This window comes from Sturnira hondurensis, unplaced genomic scaffold (genome assembly GCF_014824575.4).
Source record: "Sturnira hondurensis isolate 20B ecotype Veracruz unplaced genomic scaffold, ASM1482457v3 Scaffold0009733, whole genome shotgun sequence".
NCBI lineage: Eukaryota > Metazoa > Chordata > Mammalia > Chiroptera > Phyllostomidae > Sturnira > Sturnira hondurensis.
In genome coordinates, this window is record NW_028082364.1 from 3,512,414 (window position 1) to 3,537,278 (window position 24,865).

General features: G+C 44.7%; 1 protein-coding gene across 3 annotated transcripts in view; it reads left to right on the forward strand.

The window, feature by feature from the left end:
• The window catches only part of CPEB4 (cytoplasmic polyadenylation element binding protein 4), a 55,775-nt gene extending 33,551 nt beyond the window's left edge, over positions 1-22,224 (forward strand). The window contains exons 3-10 of one of the 3 annotated variants that reach the window (XM_037057796.1): positions 2,299-2,349; positions 10,851-10,874; positions 12,573-12,746; positions 14,133-14,222; positions 14,607-14,725; positions 15,219-15,333; positions 16,484-16,665; positions 19,058-22,224. In XM_037057796.1, coding sequence (XP_036913691.1) covers positions 2,299-2,349; positions 10,851-10,874; positions 12,573-12,746; positions 14,133-14,222; positions 14,607-14,725; positions 15,219-15,333; positions 16,484-16,665; positions 19,058-19,285 — 983 coding nt within the window. In that variant the 3' untranslated portion in view covers positions 19,286-22,224. The remainder of the gene's footprint in view (positions 1-2,298; positions 2,350-10,850; positions 10,875-12,572; positions 12,747-14,132; positions 14,223-14,606; positions 14,726-15,218; positions 15,334-16,483; positions 16,666-19,057) is intronic. The other 2 variants (XM_037057797.1, XM_037057798.1) reach the window with 2 other exon arrangements.
• Positions 22,225-24,865: the final 2,641 nt, after the last annotated feature.

The window sequence follows — 24,865 nt, forward strand, 5'->3', positions numbered from 1 at the left end:
CGAGTGTGCGGACACTCTAGTGTCCGTATGTAGTCAAAACACTCCTCCTGTTCTCCTTAAAAGTTACCCCAAACAGGAGCTTCTGATGCAGGAGGCCTTGCTTTCGTAAACCGGGCCGGCCCGTTTGGTCATTTGTCTGAAGGTTCGCGTCGTTAGCCATCCTTCCTTGGCGTCACAGAAGAGATTATTGTAGTTGACACAGAGCAGCCATCCGTGACTCCCATTGGAATATATGAACATCCCCTTGGGAATATAGCAAAGCATTTCTTCTTTACTTCAGTTAATGTAATTACATAAATTTGGTTTCGTATGGACTCACAGCATCTTTTTAAAAAGCATTTTATGATAAATAAAAATGGTACGTGTGACTGCTCCGTTAGTTCGTTACTGGGGTTTTAATGCTAGAAAACGTGGGCTGTGTTCCATCACAGGGAAGTCGGCTGCTGCCCCGAGTTAAGTGATTCGGACACAGTACTTGCCCCGTCCCCAGTTTCAAACAGTTGAGGGTCGTGTTCTTGTTCCAGCATCTCAAGCCCGTGCTCCTGGAACAGCGCACTGTGACAGTCAGTCGGTCTAGGCATGTCCTCCCAGCGGTTCAGACGGAGTTGCAGCGGCGCTGGGTACCGGGCTGTCTCTACGAGCGCTGAATAACGAAGCCGATTTTCAGGCAGGAATTGAAATAAGTGAATTTGTATTTCCTCCTTCCTTATCGCCACCCCTGCCTCCACTCCCTTAATAGGAACAAGCTGAAAGTTTAAATAGAACAATCAACAATGTACTAACAATAAAAACAGTCCTTGTACTTGATTTTAAATTGTAGAAAAATTATTAAGTTTAGGTTTTGCTTCATGTTAGACTCCCAATTTTGGATGTGGATTAATTAAAGCTGTAGGCAAGAAAGAACAGTGTTCCCTTTTCACAGCACGAGTGCATTTCTGTGGAGGCTGTCTCGAAGGAGAGGGTTTTGAGCAATCCAAGGCTAGTTGAACCCTAAAGTTCCACTCTGGGGTTGTCCATAGGTGTGGGGTTGAGGGGCCGGCCCATTGGCCCTGCTTCCGGCCACGCTCACCGAGCGTCGTCCTCGGAAGGCCTGCCCCACCCAGCCTCAAGGCACAGGAGGAGCCCTGCTTGCCCCCTTTTTCGTAGCCTTGGCGGGTCTACTGCGGATCTGTGGGGCTGGAGTCCACACCACGGTTTCCTGCGGCGCGTTTGTAATTCTGAGCTGACGTTAGACTCTCCCACTCCTCCTGATTTATACAGTGCTGGGCTGTGGGAGCGACTTCACCGTCGGGCTCTCCTATCCATTCCTTGGTGGGCAAGGCTTTGTTGAGGGTTCTCCACCTTTCTTACGAGGGCGGATGTGAATGAGCATGTGGAATATGGAGACTTAAAAACGGTTGCCAGAATGATTTTTATAGTTTATAGCACTAATTCTGTGCTATAAACTATAAAACAGCATTCAGTAAGGGTCTGTGGTGTAGGTACCTCCACTTACATATAAATTTCTTCCCAAACAGAAATATAATTCCTTAGAAATAGAGAAACCACTTCCGGCGCCGTCTCTCTCCCTTCATTTATAGTTACAAATTTAGAAGTGGGCACATCCTCCCAAAATTTGGGTACCTTCCCAAATACTTTTCTGATGGTCATTCAGGTGCCCATTTTAGGTTCAGAACTGGATTTTTACGCCACTTAACAAATCCAGGGAAACTAACCCGGCAGTTTCGAGAGCCTGCTGCGCTCTGGGCAGAGTACTGTGCGCTGTGATGTTCTCCGCCGTGTGCAGGCACGGGGGTGTGTTTTACTTACGTGCTGTGCTTCTTCTCCAAAGTGTGCCTCTTCAGCCCGCTAGCATGTCTGTTCCTGTAGGCATCAGTGTGTCACTTTGTTATAAGTCGCAGAAAAATACTGCTTCTGAAGTGCAACCAAAAATTGTACATTTGAAAAATCGTTCCCATTTGTGGGGCAAAAAATGTGAAGATTGTTATTATGAATTGATGTTGGAGCAGAATGCTACAGAGAATACGACTTTGAAGAGGGGAGAGAAATTAGAATGAGCACCCAGTTAAATCGGAGGGGCATTTTCCTCCCCAGCTTGTCCTGTTTGGTGTTTGTGAACATGCTGTTTGGTACATATGTCCTCTGCCTCGTTGTGTTTCTTAGCACAACAAAGTTGTATCCCGTAATACAGCGTTTTAATTACTTTACTATTAAAACAAGTAATTCGGTGTTGTTATTGCATACGCTTAAACCATCCACGAAAAAACTCAATTAGTAACGGCCTTCTTTTACCTTCAGGTCGTCTAAACTGTCCCTATCCAGGATCCGATAGCTCTCTGCTTATTAATGGTAAGTGACCATTGATTCACCCTAGCCAAGTTCACGGGCAAAACAAGTTAGTATAGGTGAACAAAGACAGCAGTTACGGTTCAGCAAGTGGAGAAATGGCACTAGTTTATTCTGTAGTGACAACTGAAAGTTGCTATTAATCTGTCAGGAATTTTATGAAGAATGGTTTTTCATTCAAATTGTGGCAAGAACTTTTTAAACTTTGAGAGCCAACCCATTCTGTCTCGAAATGGGTCACAGTGAGAATTACGGAGTGATAAGGAAAAGGATGGCTTCCTCTGACTTTAGCTTCTGTGGACTGACCTTTGAAATGTCAACATAAACGGTTTCCACGTAGCTGGAGAACCATCCCAGTGTAATCAGAGATCTGAAAGCGGAAAAAGCAGCCGAAAACCACAGGGGTTCACACCGCAAAGGACAAGGTCATTGCCTGTTTGCTCCCTGATGAGAACAAGGAGAATGCAGTTTTATTGGCCTTCAGTGTCTTCTCCCGCCTGTTCGGAGTCTGACCACCATGCCGGTCAGTTCTGTTTTTACGAGCTTCTGCTGAAGCGGACTGCATCCCCGGGGTCAGCAGGGCACGTTTCACACAGCACTGACTGGAGTCCACGAGTGTCTGTCGGTCTGGTAGCGCTGTAGGTTAGAATAACTGGGGGGACCACAGAGGTCTTGTTTACATCTTTTCTACTCATTGACTAGAGAGTGGATTTCAAATTTGTGGGTTCGTTTTGCCTTCCATTTCCAAAAACTCATTTGAAGTCCCACCACTTCTGAGAAGCGTTGCCTAAATAGATCTACTCTCCCCATTCCAAAAACAAAGCAAAACAACCCCCCCAAAACCACCCCCAAAACTTCCACTCCTTGTCTATGATGCATTGTGAATGGGGCGCTAAAAACTTTCTCTCTGGCCGACCCCTTTCTGGCCAGCGTTTGAAATCAGTGCTCTCTGTCGATGCAGGGCCCGCGCGCCACAGCGGGGAGGGGGGATTGTACCTGCGAGAGTGGCTGTGGGCGCATCCGCTCCTCTGGAGGCTGTGCGCTTTGTAGAAGCCTTGCCTGCTCACCAGGCTTCGGTCTTTTCATGCTGCTCTGCTAGAAATGAGGCCGCAATATAACATTTCAGCACTGCTGTGTGCAGACTGACAGGGAAGCCCGGCGGTAACGGTGGCATCGGGCTACAGGGGCTGATGTCGGGGTCGCCTCTGGAGCTTTGCCTGCTGACCAGCCCCCGCGGCAGGTCTGCGAGTGGAAACCGCAGTGAGCCGGGTCTGAGATGCCGCTGTGCATCCCAGGCAGAGAGATTGATTCTTCTGTGTCCCGGTTTGCTCTCAAAGGCACTGAGTTGGACCAGTTGCCCCTTGGGCCATGTATGTTGAGGTGAGAAAAACAAACATTCTCTAGTGGGCTTTCCTTAAAGCTAAAATCGCTTCATTTTTCGTAAAATCTATTATGAGATCGTTTTTCCTTCTTCTCCCTGTAAATATTTTCTGTTGTGAACAGATCATTTTTTGATGACCCCTTCTTGGCAAAGAAGAAAATAAAGGTAACCTTTCCCCTCAAATATTTATATTTTGGAATTTTACTGGTCCATAGGTTCTAGAGGGACTGGAGGTTTTTTACCGTGCGTGTTTGTTGTGAAGGTCCAGTGGCTGAGGGTCCCCCCGCGTAACCTGAAAGATAGGAAGACGGAGAGCAAAGCAGGGTCAGAGACGCGTGCGGGCTCCTTGCGCAAGGTCTCAGCGTGGGAGGTTGTGACTGCCGTGGTCTCAGATCTAGTGTTGGTGGTCGAGGGCCTCAGAACTGGGTTTTGCCGGATTTGATCAAGTGTTAGCTCCTAATAGCCAAGCAGGTAGGACCAGATGCCTGTCTGTCTGTTTATAATGGCGAATGAAACTTCTGGGTAGACCAGACGTTGGAGCTGGCTGACAGACTGGTAGATCTTCAGGAGCAGAGTAGGTGCAACGGAAGATGGATGAAAAAGTGTGCGGTTATGACAGAGTGGGGGGTGGAGGGGTGTGAGACCATGTCTTCGTCATCTTGATTCAGGCCTTGTCACAGCCCACTCTCCTCGGTCACATTGACCTTCTACGGCAGATTGCTGCTCAGATACATCGATCTCGTCCATGTATTGATCCTTAGGAGCCTTGTCCTCATTTTCGCTCCTGTTTGGGAGTACCTGTATTGCAAATTAATTGTGCCCAATGAAGGCATACTGAACAATCACAGACACTACCCGTCTCCTCGGATTGGGGGAAAGATTAAATGCGTGTAAATCACTTATATGGCACCTGGCACAAGGTGAAGTTAAAATAGAGTGTCATTTGCGGGGGGGGGGGCGGGTAGGAGTGTTAGTGCTAAAGATTTATAAAGAAAAACACAATACAATGGACTAAGAACATATGAAAATTGTCTGTGGTTGATGTGCTTTTTTTGGTCTATTTTTAAGGTAAATAACCTGAAACCTACTATATTCACTTTAAAAGCAGTCCCTTCCCATTTTCAGTTTAGAACTGAAAATAAAAGTCTAACATCCAGTGTTGCTTTATAGTCATTGTTCAGTTTTAAGACCTTGCGGAACTACAAGGAGCCCAGAGTTAATACTCTATCCAGACTGCAAACACCTTTAGAAAGGGGGTTACATGTAGCTGCCCTACTTTGTTTTAGCTGTAGCTTCCAGAGCTGTTCCTTCCCAGCCTCTTCTGAGTTGAAAGCCATGTCTTGTTGTGTTGGATAAAATGGTCGAAGAGCTGTTTATTCTCTTCCTTGCATGAATGTTTGAATTTCAACTATGGTAATTATTGTCAAACTTATTTGGAAATGTTCAAGCAGCCTCAACAGAAAAGACTCAGAGAGGTCTCCCGGCCTCGGCAGTTTATACTGGAGTGACGTCGGTGTGTGCGTCTACGGAGTTAGAGAGGGCTCACTCATTCTGCGGGTCCAGTTGCTGCTGTTGGGTCTCTTTGCCATCCTTGGTCATCAGCCCTCACAGCGAACAGTGACCTTCGTGGACCACTCATGCCCCTTGAAGACACCGCCACGTAACCCAACAAATGATCACGGACAGCCGTGCTGAGAACTGTAGTGGAATGATTCACATTCCAGGGAATTAGTCCATTCAGTGCTGACTTCTTAGTTGCAGGGGGATCTTTTTTGAGGGGGATCCTTGGATTCGAAGTGTTCTTTTTTAAAACACAAGCTATCTAGCCCCTTTGGGGACACGGTGTTGGTTTGCCAGTGCCACCACGATGAGGACCAGAGACAGGGCGGCCTACAGATGACACTGTTTTCAGCCTGGGAGCCTGGGAGTTGGAGTTGATTTCTTCTGAGGCCTCTTTCCTTGGCGTGGAGGTGGCCGTCTTCGCTGTGTGTTCACGTGACTGTCCCCTGTGCATGCCTGTGTCCTAGGCTCTTCTTACAAAGACACCAGTCACACTGGGTCAGCCTGAGTTACCTCTGTGAGGACCCTCTCTCCAAAGAGAGTCGCATTCTGGGGGGGGCAGGGGTTGGGGCTTCAGCACAGGGATTTTCAGGAGGGGAACGGATTCGTCCCGTAACAGATGCCTTTTCCCATATAGCAGGAGAGGGTTTCCTAAGTTGGATGCAATAGGAATACAGTTAGAATTCCCATCTTAGGGTTATAAAAGCAAGCCAGTTTTTTTTTTTAGCTAAGTCAGAAAGGAGGTAGGTTACAACATTAGTTTTTTTCTTTTCCCACCTTGAAGCCTTACTTTGCCTGGGAAAAGGAACAGGCAGCCACCAGCCCCTCTGTGAGAGTGCTCAGGCACGCGTGGTCCTTTTCTCTCCAACCCCCATTCTGCTGCTTTGGCCCTTGGGACGAGGTGTCTCCAAAAGGAACCTTGAAAGAAAAATAAAAAGAACCTTGTGGCAGAGAAAGTCACAGAAGAACAAGAAAATACGTTAGGTTTTAACAGGCTCATGCATGGATTTCCTCTGCAACGTCTCACTTAGCAGGGTCAACTGCGATATTTGCAGAGGAGGTTAGGAAGAGGTCCTTGAGAGGTGAGCGTATGGCGCACCAGCTCTGAGCCACAGCTCTGTGGAGCGAGAGGAGGGGAACTGTTCTCTGAAGGCTTGGGCTGGGGGGAGAAATCGGAGAAAAGGGAGTGTGGATTGTAGTCACTGAAAATACGTATAATGTGGTTCTAGTTGCTACAATCAGGAGTGAGAAAGACAATATGAAAACATATTGTAAATTCTAACGCTGCTTTATAACTGTTAGACTTAGAGTAGTAATGGAAAGCTAAGGGTAATTATTGGAGACCAACCTAAGAATGAATATGTGTGTGTGTGTGAGTGTGTATGTATATGTTTGCTTTTGACGAAGGGAGAACATTTTGGTTTAGGGAGTGTCTCACCAACCATCACATATACATCTGGTGTTGTTCACTCTCTCATCAGCCCCCCATTTTATAAGTGACAGATAGGATGGGAATATGCAAAAACCAGAGTTATATTCTCTGTCCTCTAAGGTAGCTTTTTACAAATAGCCTCATATCTTTATTATATCTTGTCAAAATTCTGTGAACATTGTACCAAAAAGCTAGTGTAAATGCAAGTCAATGTGACAGGAAATTCGAGCTACTAAGCAGAAATCTAAAATAATTTTGTGGCAATGAGTCCATTAAATTAGGAGTTGATGTATAAAATTATTCAGAGTGATTCTTTGCATCTTTGTTGAATGAACGCCCCGGTCTTTGTGATGCCTGTCTGTGTTTCGGTTCCACCATTTTCATTCTTTTGTTGACATAATAACTTCTCCCCTTGTCCAGCCTTTCATTTGTATCATTTTAACTGATTTGCTAATTTGACTAATTTCCTGCAAATTTTTTTTTAGTCCTACTGGAAAAATCAGTTATTTGATAGCATCTTTTCACCTGAGCCCTGGCCCCTGGTTTTTCCAAATGGCTTTGCTGTCTGCCTTCTCAACACGGGGACAGCAGAGACAGGCAGAGCCTGGAGCGGGTAGGCCAGCGCAGCCCGAACGGGGCCGGCCTTTCCTGCCTGCCGACACCTAGGACGGTTTTGTCTCTCGTGGCCTGTGGTCCTGTCCTCTGCAGAATTGATTAGATGCCCTCGTGCAGGGAAGGACACCTTCCTCAAATATGTCATTTGTTTTTTAAAAAGTGCCGAGTAGAAGGCCAGAAAGGGCTCATTATGAAATATAGTAATACAGTGTATACAATAATACATTTAAATAGTGCACAAAGAGATAAAACAGCAAGTAAAAACCCTTCTTTCTTCCCCCATCCCAGTTTCTCTCCCCGAGATTCTTGTGGTTGCTTCTAGGAAAAAAGATTTATGCAATTCCCACATCTATTTATATTTTCTTGATTTCAGATTTGCAAAATACGAGTCATACAATACACACCTAGGCATCTCACATGAATATGTGCCGTATTTTTTCAATGGCTACATACTAAGTATTTCTTCTTGTCAGTGTATCGCTACTGCAGGTACTTTGTTTCTTTTTGACTGTAACGAATGAGAAAAAATACTTTCCAAGAGGTATCTTTATTTTGATAATGAAATACATAGTATATATTTATATATTGTATATTTGTATGTAATGAAATATATATGTAGTGTATTGAAAGCAAACCCAAGTCCTTCTGTGCCTTCTTCGGAAGTGCACCCTCCCGAAGCGTGGCGGGACGTTCACTGGAGGGAATTTAATGACGACTAGAGGACATTTGTAAGCAATCCTGTAAAGACATTTTGGAAGTAAAGTATTTATTAATAGATCTAATAACAACATGCATCCAGAAGTTATAAAAACTGACAGCCATCATTTTCCAACCCATTTAAAATACTCTTGCATCATGTTTGTACTAAGCATTAAATTATTGAGGACTTTATAAAACAAACCTGAGGAATAAAAATAAAAGAAACATATAAATCACATTCATTTTAACCCTGATGGGGACTAGAATATTTTTATTCAATAGTAACATTCATTTTTTGAATCTTTTGACAGGGTACTCTGGTAATTAAAAGCAAATTCTGAGCAGTTTATGTTGCTGGCTTAGAAGTTTTCCAAATGTAGGTTTCTTTAAACATATTTAACCTAATTGTTTTTTACTTGCTACTTTTCTGCATGTTTGAGAAACATCAAAAGTGTGCAGTGCTCGATAGTCGCGAGATTGGAAATCTGTCTGCCAAGACAGATTCCCCAGGAAGGTGGCGACGGACGTGTGTGACGGAAGTTGCATCATCGCGTGTCTGTGCCCAGCACAACTGGGAACGGGCGGGGGCGGGGTCTCAGGGTGTCTTTCCTCCACGGGGGGAAAGGGCACCACCGACCGTTCCGGTGAAGTCTGGGTTCTGGTTACACACACGTGTGCACGTGACAGAGCTGCTTTGAGCTGTGCACTCAGGAATTGGGCACTTTCCTGTGTATGTGTCATATGTTAACATCTACATGGAAAACACCGTATAGTGTTAACAGCATTGTACTAAGTGAAAATCAAACATTTGCTGTGCTCTAGAGTATCATCGCTTTTATTTTTCTGGTACTCATTTGTATTAATTTCCCTGTTTGAATGGGCAGTTCTTATAATTATAAACATTGTATACCTGTAAGCAATTTCCCCTTAATGTGGGAAAATGTTTCTAAGTGATTTTCAGGATTTAATATCAGAAATTTTTTATTTAATTATTGTTCAAGTCCAGTTTTCTGTCTTTCACTCCCGTCCCAGCCCACCCACCCAGCCCTCCCTCCCATTTCCACCCCTGTTAGTTTTTGTCCATGTGTCCTTCATACTTGTTCCTGTGAATACTTCCCCTTTTCCCTTGAAATTCCCTCTGAATTTAACCATGAAGTTTTACATTTAACCAGCTTAATTTGTGTGGTATAAAATCAAAGTTTGAAAGTACACATTTGAAGACTTTGAGAGCATTAGAATTCACTTTTGATCTGTAGCTTATATTCCTGAAGCTATATTTACTTTTAAAATAATGAAAGCTCTGAGGTTTTTATGTTAATTTTGTAGCTTATAAAAGCCCACTCTTTTTGAATACGTTTTCTTAGAAATCGAGGCAACACCAGTCCAGTCGTCAAGATTGGCAGAACCGGGATTTTCAAATCATTCACTCCCTCAAATCTGGTGTCGTTGCAGAGCACTTAGTTATATGGACAGAGTGTTTTTAAACAACTGCCTGCTTTTGGGGGGTCCTTGTCTTTCTAGTGTCTGTCAGATTTAACTACTGAAAAGAGTACCTTTCTCTTTCTGAAAACTTAAAACCCAGGGAAGGAACACCTAATGGCCGAGGGAGATTTCATCTTGTTCGAATCCATTTCCTAAGCACTTTAGTGAAGTCCCGTGTTGTTCAGCATTGGTTGGAGTGGGTTTTGGTGTAAGACATAACTTCACTACTGGAAAATGTGCACGCGGCCCCTCCCAGTCGCACCTGTAACTCGGTCACCACTGAGCTCTGCAGTCCCCGTGCCCCTGGACGCCACTCTCCGCCCAGACCCACGGTTCCCTGTGCTCCTGTCCCGGGCGCCTTGCCCCGGACCTGACGGCGCCAACCAGCAGCAGCGCTGCCCTGCCGTGCCCTTCCTCTGTTTCCCTTTCAAGGTCCATCTCAAATGCCACCCCCACCCTGACCCTTTAATTGAAACTGGAGCCCCTCCTCCCGCTCTGTCCCTTTGTACCTACCACGCAACTGTCACAGCAGAGAGGCATGCTGCGTCACCATTTACCCCTGTGGCTGCGTGTCAGGGCGTGGGTACTTGGCTGTCCACGGTGCCTCACAAGGTGAGCGTCCAGGAGATGTTCGTTGGATGGGACTGAGGTGTTCGGACAGGCTGGGCCTAAAAATAAGTGACCGTTTATTTCAGGGAAGATTTTCTCATTTCACGTTTATACTGCCATTTCCTGAGTATTCAGGGAAATACATAAAATTATATAAATATACTTACATATTTCTCTTCTTGGCTGCAACCTACTTGGTGGTAAACTTCCAGACCGTTTACCTTTCCACATTTGGGGCAGAGTGGAGGATTTGATCAGGGCGAAGAAACTTTGGGCGAAAGGAAGTTTGTAAATTGCTTAACAATTTCTTCTATGATATTCTTTATAAGAGATTCATTGAGATGTAGTACACAATGACTGTTTATCCTGTAAGAGGGAAAAAGCCAAGAATTAAATATTGTGACATTCACTGAACGGCTCGTTAGCAGGGGATTCTGAGAGAAAATAAGGTTGATGTGGTCGTTGGTTTCATGTGACGTAGTCCTCGACTTCGTGCTAGTGTGGCCTTGGGTGGCAGTCACAGCAAAAAGCTTCCTTTAAAACAAGTGTCCTCAAAGAACTTAAAAAAAGAAAGTCAATCGACTTCTCACTATCCAAGTTCTTTGTTTTTGACACAACGTGTATATGGCGAAATTTTTCCAATTTCAAAAGCTGGTGGATGAAATCACAGTTGATTCTTTTGACAATGTTTGAAAGGTTGTTTTGTTTTTCTCATTTGACATGCAGCAAGGACGTATGGGCGGAGGAGAGGTAACATCACTGTTTCTAACTTTTGAATGTGTAGTTGTATTTGGAGAGGTCCCACGTTTGCTCAGTTCGTAACCCTCGTGGTGGGGGGGGCTGGGGGGGGATGAGACGAAGGTTGGTTCATTGGAGTTTCCAAGTTGTAGTTAACATTCTAGGCACTCTAATTTGGAGAAGTCAGAGTGGTAGGATCCGGATTTGAACCAACATCATTTTCCTGTATTATATTATAAGTTCAACTGATTTATATCTAAAGATTTGTTTCCTCTTTTTCTGAAAGGGATTTCTTAGGAGAAAAAAACTAAGATTCTTTAAGAAGGAAAATACAGTCCAAATCATCTCAAAATACCTCCTTACATTAGAGTTTCAATTGTATGTGAATACCTGGTTTTTTAACCAAGTCAGCATAATACATTTGGCTTAAAATGAGATTAGCTAAATAAATAGCTAATCCTCTAAATCACAAACATTGGGGGAAAGCTCTAGAAATTTTAGAGAATATAAAAAAATCGTCTTAGAGGTGCCTGAGTAAACCTTATTTTTGCGATCTGTAATAGTTTGCCTTTTAAAGTAAGTTAGACAGTTTTAAATAGCTCAGCTTAGAAATAGAAGTGATCTTTGAAAGTCACCCAGGAAATAGCCTCCAATTTTATAGTCATTTTAAAATCGTCACTATTAACTCTTTTGAGCTGTGGTTTAATGTGATGAATTCATAACAGGTGTCCATGCTGTTATTACCTGTGCCAAGTAGTGAGAGTTGGTAGGAAGAGAAGCACAGCAACGAGAGACGCCGGGGTATTCTAGGGGGCAGGCGCGGCCCAGGCCCGTTTCCTAGGGTCCGGAGCAGGACCCTGTGCGTTGCCCAGACGTAAACTAGCAGCCTGGAAAGTGACTGGTGCTTGGGAGAGCCTGCAGTTCTTTGAAGCTCTGTGTTTTGCTTATGATTTAAAAGTTTGAATTTTGCTGTCCGGTCAATACGGGAAGAATATAACTTACATTGGCATCTCTGGTCTTTTCTACTTACACATTCTAGATGTTTTCAAACGTCAAACTTAGTGGTTAGTTTGTAGAATTAGCACTGTAGCAGCTGGTTATTACTCAACTGAAAAAAGTGTGCCTTTAGCATGCCTAAAAATCTTAAATTCTAGACTAGACAGTGGAATTAGACACCGGCATTTAATGGGTTCCGGTTGTAGCCCATTAGTTAAGGTGAACGAAAATGAGAGCCCAATCTAAAACTCGACACGTTCACTTTAAGGACGTTCTTGGAGGAAATTGCGAGGGCTGTGTCACCTGATGTTTTAAGAACGTTTTAGTGACCCAGAGCTGACAGTCACATCTAATACTCAGTGCACAAGTCTAGGTTGCCAGGGGCCGGGGGCCCTGCCAAGGCAGGGCCTTGGCTGCCAGCCGCTCTCAAAGGAGCGCTCTCTCCTGCTGCTGTGCTTCTCCTCCCCTCGCTGAACTGCCTGGGTCCCAGGGGGAGAGGGGGGCCGCCGCCCTCTGTTTAACCATGAACTTTCTCTCTGACTCAGTTGGGACTTGAAGGTGATGGGAATTCAAAAGCTTATCTAAGTGATTGTATTTGTTATTCAGTGAGAAAAAGAAAGGCTGCAGGGGTGTTGAATCAGCTGCTGTCCGTGTTTGCTGTGCACAGTGGCCAGGAGCAGTGCTGTGAGCTTTCTTCCCTGCTCTCTCTTCCAGGTCAGTCTTCGCTGTTTCCAATGGAAGATGGATTCTTGGATGACGGCCGTGGGGATCAGCCTCTTCACAGTGGCCTGGGCTCGCCTCACTGCTTCACGCACCAGAATGGAGAAAGAGTAGAGCGGTATTCCCGCAAGGTGTTTGTGGGCGGGCTGCCTCCCGACATCGATGAAGGTGCGTGAGAAAGGCGTGGAGAGTGTGGTGCCCAGGGGCGGCACACAGCAGGAATCTCTCAGACAGAGGTCCTTGTTACCATGACAGCAGTCTTATCTGGCTCCAGGGACTCAGTTTTGATTGCACTGACCTCTTTTCACATCTTATCACGGCCTGAGAGATGGGGTCACGGAAGGGGAGAGGGCGGGCCTTGGGACCCAGCTGAAACCAGTGGTTGGACCAAGTGGAGAACAGTGAATACCATTGGGCTGGAAAGCATCTCAAGGATCTGGTGTGGACAAACAGGAGTGCTCACTGCAGTGTTGTCCTTGTGTGCCGCCTTGACCAAATTCAATGACCATCCCAGAAAGGTGTGGACTGACATGACATTGTGGTAGCTGGTAGAGGTGGGAGCCTGGAGTGCGTGCCGAGGCTGACGAGGGAACGTGATGCTGGTGGGTAGCACCACACTGAGTTGGCAGGTACCAGGTAGGCCAGGTGATCGGGGCTGACATGCCCAGTGGAGGACAGGATGGCACCCGACTGTCTGCTGCTCAGGACGCACGGCCGGAGCTTGGTTGTGAGCAGAGAGGTAGGCGAGGTTGCGGGTCATCCTGCAGAACCAGGGGCCTGCATACGTGAAGACTGTGAAGCACGCAGCTCTGGCTGGTGTGGTTTGGTAGATTGAGGGCCAGCCTGTGAACCAGAGGGTCACTGGTTCGATTCCCAGTCAGGGTACATGCCTGGGTTGTGGGCCAGATCCCCAGTTGGGGGAGCACGAGAGGCAACCACATACTGATGCCCCTCTCCCTCCATTTCTCCCTACTTTGCCCTCTCTCTAAAAACAAATAAATAAATAAAGTCTTAAAAAAAAAAGACTGTAAAGCATGTAACAGACAGGAAAGAATGAGGAACTGTTCCAAAGTGAAGATATATGGGTGTCCTAGGGACATGACATCTAAATACAGCTTATGTTCTGGGTCAAAAAGGAACAGAGAGAGGCTGCTGGGAAAGTTTGAAAGTTGGCTAAAGTCTGCGAATTAGGCATTGTATCAGTACTGACTTCCTGATATCGGGGGCAGGTTATATGGTTTTAGTTAAGGAAGTGACCTTGTTCTGAGCAGGTAACAACAGTTGCATTACAGGTTAGAGAGCATCGTGTCAGAAAAAGATGGGAGATGGTAGGGAGAGAGGTAGCCGGTGTGAACTGTGCAGGGTTTGGAGAGGAGGAGGACGGGAAGGGGCGGATGGGCACAGCATGAACAGCTGGGGAAGCTGGGCGGAGGGATGCGGGAGTTCTTCATGCTGTTCTTGTAAATAGGAGATTTGAAACTTGTTTTTCTAACTACTTCCCCCCAAATCATCACAAAAATACTGAAATCTGCTCTTTGCTTTGTTGTTCACTAGACGAGATCACGGCTAGTTTTCGCCGCTTTGGCCCGTTGATTGTGGATTGGCCTCACAAGGCGGAGAGCAAGTCGTACTTCCCTCCCAAAGGTAATCCTCACGGCTCGGTGCACACTAGCAGGTTGTTATCCTTGCACCGTGTAACCCTTAGCATTTTCAGGAATGTTGGCATTCAGTGTAAAATTTTCCATGGTTAGATTTCTATTTTCCCAAATGCATCTTTAAACTTTCTACCTAGTGTATACTTCCAATTCAAAGTTAATTTTACTCTAAAAGATGTTTCAAGATATCAAACTGAGCCTAATGTGGATATTATCAGACTTTAGGTAGGAATATTATTTGGATTTTTTGAAAAAATATTAATTCCTTTTCCTTCGTTTTAATTTGTTTCCTTTCTCTTAAAGAATTACCAAAAAAAAAAAAAAAAAACCAACCCAAATTGAGGGGAACATAACCCTTTCCCTTCTCTGTCAGGCTACGCATTCCTGCTGTTTCAAGACGAAAGCTCTGTCCAGGCTCTCATCGATGCTTGTATTGAAGAAGACGGGAAACTCTACCTGTGTGTCTCAAGTCCCACCATCAAGGACAAGCCAGTAAGTGCGTTCTAGCGTGAGAGTAGCTTCTGGTTTCGGCCTCCGTCTCAGTCTGAGAAACCCGCAGACATCGCAGTGTTTCTGTTCAGTGACATGTTTGTAAGTGGGCTAGAAATGAGGTTTTGTTATTGCTGTCAGGCTCCCAACATCGACATTCTATTTGTGCATATTATTTTGACATAAAATTTTTGGTTAATTAAAATATTGGTAAATCTTTAAGATTTCACTTTGTAATGCATTCAATAAAGTAGCTGGATTTCCTATTAATAATAGATTGAGCTTATTATAAGCAATGAAATTTCTACCTTTGTTCATTGTACTCTTAGAAATGAAATGATTAGTATATACTTTTTAAAAATCTTTCCTAGTTTTATAGCTTTATTGCTTTGTAATGATGTGAATTATTGCTTTTAAAGTATTCTGCAGTACTTCTGAACTTCTTTCCCCATAAATTGTCCTGAGAATGAGACATTTGGGTTTGCACCCTCCCTAGGTACAGATTCGGCCTTGGAATCTCAGTGACAGTGACTTTGTGATGGATGGTTCACAGCCTCTTGACCCACGAAAGACTATATTTGTTGGTGGTGTTCCTCGACCATTACGAGCTGGTATGATTAAAGAAACAAACAAACCCTCTTTATCCTTTAGCATAAGAGATCGTTTATCAAGTTTTTTTCAGAATAAATCTCCCATAAGCATTTGCAGTAATGTCTAAGAGTGAGAGTTCCAGAATCAGTGTCTGGCTGTGAATTCGTGTGCTCCGCTCTCAGTTAATGGTTGAAGGACTTTGGACAAATTACTTAATTTCTTATCCTCAATTTCCTCATCTGTCAAATGGAGTAATAAGTGCATCTACTTTCTGTGGCATTGTTTTCAGGGTAACATCCAATAACCAGTGCGTAGTGCAGTTCCTCACGATGCCTGCGATCATAACTCTGTCATCTGGAAAAAAAATAACACGCTTTGAGACTAGATTATGGGTGGAGACGTTTGGTGTCTGTTTCCCACGTCCCCATTTGCTCATCAGCTACTGGCTGAGCTCGGAAATATGATAGGGTTCTCAGCCGTGCATCATAGCACTTACAAAAGAAATTTCATCCCCAACCAACTAATTTGAGATTTAATAGTATAAGTAAAATAAAGACCATAATATGAACAAGAGTGCAGTTTCAGAATTGTAGCATATAGTGGCAAAGATGACACATCCGTTATTTCAAGGTTTTATAAGAAAAATTGGCGAGTAGGTGGACTGCAGGGAAAGGTAACAAGATTTTGATGGAGATAAACTAGAAGGACCTTGAAAGAGCCTACTGATGTTTTCTAGTGTTCAAATGATTTTTTAGGTGAAGTCATGCCCTGTTAACTGAGAAGTACATGGCAGCAATAGGGTACAGAGCAGATAGACCAGGGTGCCAAGGGCAGCACGACAGCTCAGCCATCCGTGACCTTGGGCTGACTGATCATCCTCTCGGACGATTTCATAGGGCTTCTCTGAAGATTAAAAGCGAATATAAGTAAAACACCTGCCCTTGGTTAAAAGGTGAATGGACATCTCTCTCTAAAAGCAATGAAAAAATGTCCTTGGGTAAGGCTATAATAAATAAACAGATATGTGGACACCTGGCTGTAAGAATGTTTGATTTTAATGATTATTGCAACGATGCGAGCTTAGGGTAGAGCTGGACCGCTTTCAGTGAAACCTTGGGCCAGATGAGTCTTCCTCGTTTCAAGTACCCTCTCGGCGTCTCTCTTACGCAGTGGAACTCGCCATGATCATGGATCGGCTGTACGGAGGTGTGTGCTACGCTGGGATCGATACGGACCCCGAGCTGAAGTACCCGAAAGGGGCGGGGCGCGTGGCCTTCTCCAATCAGCAGAGTTACATAGCTGCTATCAGTGCCCGCTTCGTTCAGCTGCAGCACGGAGAGATAGATAAACGGGTAAGTCCCAGACTGTGTTCTGGAAGGTTCTAGAACTGGCCCTCTGACTGTGTCATTACCAAGGTTGGAGTGAGGGGATTTTATACGAAAATAAACTGACAGTGGACAGTTATGCCTGTAGGACCAATTAGATGTTTGTTCTGTGATATATCTAGGAATTTCCTAGGAATTTCTTCTGTCTCCCGGTTTTTGAGTAGCCCAACCAGAATGCTGTATCAGTTTCCTTGAGTTGATTTAATTTTTTCTAAGCTATCACCTGCATCCATTCAGTTGGTCAATCATTCAGTATTTCTGCTGTGTTATATCAGGCATACAAACACCAATGCCCTTGAGGTCTCCTGACCTCTCTTGTGTTTTGTCCTGGGACGATGTGAATACCTGATATAACACAAGCCCTATTTCCTAGCTCACCGTGTACCAAATGATGAACAAATTGACTCCTAGGACTGCGTGGCTTGGAAGTATTTCATTATAGCAAATTAAGTGAAAGTCATAAACTTTGATTTATAGCCTGAAATTTGGCGGTGGCCAGTTTGCACTGTTTTCAGCACCTCAGATTCCTCTTCGTTGGGTTTGTCTTCTGAGTCAGAGGCTGGAGAAAACCTCAGAGATAGCTCTTCCCTCTGTTTCCTAATGTGTTGTCTTCGAAACACTGCATTCTACTAGGTGTCTTATTGTCTTGGAGTCACAGGTTTCCTTCTTCTCTTTGTGTTCCGTGACTCTGACAAGTATTTTCGTGCCTGAGACCAGAAGGCCCGTCCTCCTGAGTCTGTGGCCTGGTCAGCACAGCGTGGTCTCTGACCCCACTCCCAGTGGGCAGGGCAGTTTGGGCCCCGTGGTGGGGAGATTGGAGGTGACAGCCAGGTGTACGTCAGCCACGTGAGGAAACGTGGCCGTCAGCTGACTGTTTTCATAGAAAGATCTTGACGTGAAGGAAGCAACGTGTTGATTTCCATTCTGGTGTCAGGTCTACTTCGTGGCAGACTGGCACCTTCAGTAGGACCGGGTAGCTGTCCCGCGCTCGGGGCGTGGTGCTCAGAACGGACTGGCTGACCGCCTTTGCTGCCCTCGAGTCGGCGTGTAGAAACCGTCACAGTGGTGGTTCACCTGTGATGCTCAGGTTTCATTTCGCGTATATTCTGTGTCAGCGGTGGTGCCAAATGTAAGACTGTAGTTGGCATCGTGCTGTGCTGTGACCAGGTCAGGGAAACAGGTGTCCATTCTATTGTGAACGCGGGGGGAGGCAGCCACGTCAGCCACAGTGGATTTAAACACGCCTGCTCGCGGTTTGCTCACACTGGAAATGACGTGCATCTGCGTGAACAGTCCCCCCAGCCTGATGCTTCATTCCGAGGTTCAAACCTAGGTTTCAGGGTTGTAGGGTCAGTCATCGGAAATTCAGACCTCGTCTGTAGGCCTCTGCAATCACACTCTTCCACGTGTGTTCTCACCACGCTGCAGATGTGCTGGGCCGGCTTCGGGGCGGGCGCCTGAGGATGCGCTGGTTATGCCCGCTCGTCTGTCTCCCGCGTCGAGCCCCTGCCCTGGGCTCGGCTGCCCTTGGTCAGGCTTCCCTGTCGGAGCTGGGTGGCACCAGCGGCGGTGACAGTCTGGTATGAGGGAGTTTCAACCATGAGTCTCTCCGAGACTAAAAACAACTGACTCTATTCTTCCTGGCGAATTAACAGCTGGGTTATTTTTAATACTCGAGGCTCAGATGACAGGTCGGCTGATTGAGCACTGGAACAGGCCCCGTTTTATAAATGCACCTTTGACGTTTAGACTCAAGTAAGCCCTCCTTACTGACAAAGAGGAACGCGGGGTTTGGACCGTGAGGCCTGGGGCGGCATCTGGTTTTCCCAGAGTCCCCGCGGAGTGATTGTGACTCAAGGTGGAGCGCGATAAATAGAAACCCCGACCTCGGCGTGGTGACATTTCAGAAGCGTGTGCCGCGGAAGGCAGGCACCTGCGCCCTGGCCCGATACTGAGTGCCGTGTTGTGGCACCGGGAGGTCCTGAGTCGGTTTCGTGTAAGTTACAGTTCCACACGCAGTGCGCACCCAGGTCCGCAGATTAAGGAGCTGGGGCGTGTCTGCGGAAGCTCTCCCGGGGGTTCCACTTGGTAGTGTTCGGTTGCCGTCCCTCTGTTTCTGGTGGAATCCTTCTTTCCTTTGAAAACTGTTTATTTAATCAGACAAAAATGTGGAGCAATGGGTGTGAAAGCCTCACCTGGTTCTTGAAAGATAGCTCAGTAAGAGAACTACTGACGCTTCCTTTGGGCACCCCGGCACAGGTCCACTCAGACAGCGGTGGGCGTGTCCCCGCGCTCTCGGAGGAGTGGCCCGGCCGGGCGCTGCAGAGCGTGAACCCCTTTCCCTTGTTCTCGGTTGCAGGTGGAAGTCAAGCCATACGTCTTGGACGATCAGCTGTGTGATGAGTGCCAGGGGGCCCGCTGTGGGGGCAAGTTCGCTCCGTTCTTCTGCGCCAACGTTACCTGTCTGCAGTATTACTGTGAATATTGCTGGGCTGCCATCCACTCTCGCGCTGGCAGGGAGTTCCACAAGCCCCTGGTGAAGGAGGGCGGGGACCGTCCTCGGCATATTTCATTCCGCTGGAACTAGAGGAGGACTACAGTGCTCATTTTCAGGCCTCAGAATAAGCGCGCTCTTCTGTTCATTCTGACCCCTTCCTCGCCTCCTTGCGCCGGCATGCCCTTTCTTAGCAGTCTGTAACTCACCAGTGGTGTGATGAAAAATGGCCTATGATAGAGGGGTTTGTAGGTTCCGTGTCCCCGAACACAGTGTGGGTGACCTCCTCGTTCCTATCGCCACCGTGTTGCCTGGAAGTTTTATTCTCTTGTTTTGCTGGAGAGCAAGAGGGTGCAAACTTCCTGCAACGTTTTCGTAGAGGAGAGAGAGAAATATGAAGAGAGAAATGAAACAATAGAGTATTTTGGGTTTTTAATTAAATTATTGTTAATAATATATAAGAATACTTTTATTAAGATAACCATGCAACAATAACACTATCCGTCTGTCCTGACACAGTTGTCCCCAGGGAGATCCTGCTGCCTTTTCTTTCTTTCCTTTCACCTTGGTTGCCTCTGTTTCCATCCCCTTTACGTACTTTGAACAGCAGTGGAGGAAGTTAACAGTCAGTAACGAGACAGAGTCTGTGAAAGCAAAGGCATGAGCAAGATTGAAGCAGCATTATCGCTTACGTGGAGGGCGCAGAGGCCCCATAGCCTTTCCTTCTGCCTCGGAGTTACTTCCGCATCAGAAACAAAGAGTCAGATTGGCAGAGCTGGGTTTATTTTCTTTTGAACAAGTTGTGAAATCTAGAATGTAAGAATTGGGGAAAGTTACTACTGAGGGGAGTGCACCTACTTGTTTTTCAACTTGCCCGGTCACAGCCCCAGGAAACCTACCAAAGCTAGAATTGACGACAACTGGCAGGAAAGCTAGCATTTCCTCCCCTGAAGACCTAATGTATAGATTTTATTTTTGATGTTCTGTATAAACTCTATATCCTAATTTTCTAACGCTCGTCGGGTGTCGGCCTTTGCTCTCCATTTTGACGTCCAGAAAACACACATAGCGGATGTAGAGTTGCCTCAAGGGTACCATTTTTGATTGCATTGTACGGTACACTTGTAGCCAAAACTGGAAGGCAAAATCAATATACAAATTGGCTGCTGATTGGCTTCCTTTTAGATTTAAAGTTACTTTGGGTGTCCTGTAATTTAGTTGTAACATAGAAAATGGGGGAAAAGTTAAGTAGTTGCAGTGTTTTGCACTGTTGAACTAAGTAACTGTGTAGATCTGTGCAAAGATACGTATGTTTATCTTACTCTTCCTATAAAATAAAATAACATTACAGTTTCAGAACTTAGCATGGGACATAGTCAGTGTTTGAAGTGCCAACTTCATCCAGTAATGCATGCTTTACTATAAATAAAATCTAGCTTTGAAAGGCGTTATTATGTGTTGAACAGTATGCTTCAGGGGTAAATTTAAATTAGTCTCTTGAAGCCCTGGTCATGGAAGTAACTTTTATTTTAATTGACTTTATCTTACTGAATGCCCGACTCACCATTAAGAGGATTATTATTGGTGTGCAAAACATTGTTTAAGGAAATCTAATGGCAATCTTGCTAGTCGTGCTACCTAACAGTACCATCTCGGATCCTGCAAAACCAAAGACTTGCCCCAGCGCTACGGTGGAACCACCTGGCTGCTGCCCCCTACTGATTATCTTGAGGAAGAGCAGTCCTTTATTGCTAATACAGGCTTTAATGAACTGTGCCCCTGTGAAGTTCCAAAGGTCAAAATGGAGACGTTTGCTTCTGCCAGTGCAGCCTGGAGCGGGAGCTGCTTTCCCAGATTTCCCTGCAAAGGTTGAAAGCGGTCATGTGGATGGAGGGTGCTCTTGTGTAGCTGGTCAGGGACTCTTTTTTCTTTTCTCCTGAACTGCATAATTCTAAGTGGAATGTTCATTTGCCTCCTTCCTTTTTCAGACGCTTGTAGGTGGCTGGGGGTGTGCTCTTGTGCTGTCCCCACTCAGTAAACAGGTGTGACGAGCTAACGAGAAATAACGCTGTTTGAGAACTAGCTTTGAATAATGATTTTCCCCTTTGTACATGACCTGCTGACTTTCGGTACAGTGTTTTGTAGCTGACTTATTTCGTCATGCACATAATGTGTATTTGTCATGCACTACTTTTGTATATCTTGTTTTTCCAGCAGTGAGCATTTTTAGGCACACTTTTCACTGACGGGATATCTCTTTATGCAATACCTCAATTTTTCATATTGCAAAGAGTAGCTTTTTGTACTTTTATTACTGAGAGATCTTCATATACTTCATTTTTTAATATAAATAATTTTAATAAATTTTATTTTCTTATATTCTGCTTTTTATACATTTCAGTGCTCTGCATACATTTTAAACTATGAATGTCGTGCACTGGCGATGCTATCGCAGAGCCTGCAGAGAAGAGAAAGCATGTTGCTTTAACATCCTTCCCCAGCACCGGCCATTGGTGCACCTAGAGTTTAAGGAATAGTCTATGTGACGTCACAAATTAATGAACAAAATTCGCATGAAAATGACAGATAACACTGTAGTTCCTCAAAAAACTAAATGCCTAAGCATACGTTAGAAATTTAAAATAACAAAATTGTCTACAGCTTCTTACTCAGTTTTTAAAATTATTCATAACGCAGACATTTTTGGTGAACGTTTATCCATTTTTAATATTAATAAATTGATGTTAAGTGTTTGATTCAGAGATGTCTGCTCTTTTAAATTATATATAAGGAAAAAAATAAAACAGCCCGCCGTGGGGCAGGTGTGTAATGTTAGTGTGCATGACTAATGTAAGAAATCGCTCTTCTACTAATATTTCCTTGTGATTGTGTGACAAGTGTGTTTACAGATTATTTGGTTACACTTCAATTTACAGGGCATAAACAATTATTATCTATTACTCTGAACTTTATTGATTACCTGTCCTTCAGATTACATGGGATTGTAGTTGGGAGTTACCATGTAACTCAAAACATAATTAACATGTAATTAGTTTACAGATTTTAGGGTATCACTTCAATTTACCAAGCATGTAGTTGTAGCGCACTTAGCATGGCACCAGCCATGTACTTACAATGTAGTTACGGAGTAATTACATGGTTATTTTTGCAATGTAAAATAAAGTGTTTCTGATTATTTTCTATGTAAAGGCCCCCCCGCCCCCCACCCCCTCTGGTCCCCACGCTTTGGTATGATATATCTACTTCTCCATACACAGACCTCTGCAGAATGCAAAGTGAAATTTGCGGTGAGTGAATTAGCATTTTTTTGAGAGTGCTGTTGGCAAGACTTGATCATTCGCCCCTTTTGTTTTGAAGAGTTGACTCTTCTGTTAAAAGGTGATTTAAAACTTGAATGTGATGAATTGTGGCAAGTTAACTTCAAGTTATGTGCAATACTTATTTCAGACTTTTGAGAGATCTTTGCAGTGTAACTCTTTGTTTTTAATTGCAGACATTTAAAAATGTCATTTTCTACTGTTAGGAGTGCTCCTCTTTCTTGCTGGTGTTTCTAAAGAAAAGAATCAGAAATCAATCTTTCTACTAATGTAAATTTGAGATTATTTTTAAAAATGGAATAAAAGAGGTTTTGGTCATTTGCTTTATTTTATTATCTTATTTTAAAGCTACTGTGATTGATAGCATTGTAAGAATCGGGACAATATTGTATTCAACTGTTTTATTTTTTATATTTTTAAAATTTAAAGTATAATTAGTTTTTATAATTTGCATCAGATTTTTGTTATATTTTTTGGAAGTGAAACTTTTAGCAAGTGGGTGTCTAGTTTTTACTAATCCCTAATGTTTTTTTTCCCCAGTGTATTGCTCATATTTTCAGAAGGAAAAGTTATTTAAGTATGTCAGTTAATTGTACTACTTGGCTGAATTTCCATATAGTTTTTACTGTGTATGGGGACGTTGTAGTATTTATTATAGCATTTTAAATAAGGGTAATTCATTTTTTATTAAAGTCATTTTCACGTTAAGTTCTTATTTTTGTATGTTCTACTCTTAAGTTATATAACACAGTTCCTTTTTTAAAAGAGTTCATTTGTTGAAGTGCTAGTGAAAAATTAATGTTATTAAATAGTTTGCAAATGACTATTTATACCAGTATGCATATAATTTTTAAATATTTGTAATGTGAGATGTTGAATGAATAAAACTTTTAACTCAGCGTTCTTTTAATATAGTTATTTATTTTCAACATTAAGTAGGTTCTGTTTCCATAGTTGGGGAAATAACCTTTTAAAAAACACCCACAACGTATATATTCCTGGTCCGAGACAGAACAAAGCGGTGAGAGGTCCGGTCACGTGAGTACCGGTGGTGAGTGCGCGTGCGCGTGGCTCGAGTGCGCCCCCTTCTGGCCTGGGGCCCGCACGGTCGGTTCCAGGCGGCCCTGCGCAGGCCTCTTTCCCGGGGTCTGTAGTACATTTTCCAGGCCTAAGCCCCGAATCCCTGCGTCCCGCCATCTGCTGACACGGCCGACCTTCCGATAGAAGTGAGGGCGCCCTGCAGGTATGTATCGAACAGGGGAGGCCACTCTCTGGAGGTTTCCTTGAGGGACTCTGTCGACTAAGATGCCAGACTTCTGGCCACTCTGCAAGGAGCTTGATCAAGGAGCCTTCTTTGACTTTCAGGGGCTCCCTAGGCCCTGATGTCATGGGGCGTGGCCTTGGGGATATTCATCGCAGCTGTAGCCAGTGCGTTGAAAGTCTCACCTTTGGTGCATTCGTTGTGGACTGCTGCTGGATACTGTGATGTGTTAGGACTGCATTTTTAAATTGCATTTCCAAGCTTTTAACCGAAGGATTCATTACAATAGAGAATATCACTTGGAGAATATCCAATTTTGTCAAATTGAGTTTCTGCTCTTTTTTTTACCTTGAATGTGGTATTCTCCAGACTAGAGAAAACAACAGCTCTGAGACAAACGGATGCAGAGGTCTTCTGCTTCCAAACTGTCTTTCCCAGGATGCAACCCTTCTGAGTAGAGGGGTTCCTGAGGGTTGGTAGAGAAACTCTGACTCATGGTCCCCCTTATTTATGCGTTCATCGTTGCCCTGACCAGAGATCGAACCCACAACCTCGGCAGGAGGCTCTCGCCCCACCCCCAGCCACCCAGCAAGGCGGCGGCCTGCGCTTCAACTCTGCCATTCCATGACACCCTCTATGTCTTTCTGATCATTTGTATTATGTCCTTCCTCCAAAAATTTCCCTTTGCACATGGCCCCCATCCCCGTGATCTGAGCAGAGCGCCCACAAGCTTCGAGTGAACTCTAGGGGTGCAGAAAATGAACGCTGCGCCCTACAATGAGCCTTCACCCAGCAGCACCAACCCAGTCTCTCGTTAGGGAGCATCTTGTTTCAGCGTGCCTGAGGCTTGTGGTGATATTTTAAATTTGAGTATTTTCCTAGTCAAGTTGGGGTCACCGTCGGCTGGCAGGGAAAAGGGTCTCACTGGGTGTGATGAGAATCCGAAGAATGCAGCTGGTCTCAAGGGAGTTGGAAGTGAACAGCAGCAGCACCCAGATCCAGTGTGTTCGAGCCACCCGTGTTTTCTATGCCGATGATGTGATGGTGTGTCGGGGGGAACCGCCTGTGGGTGGG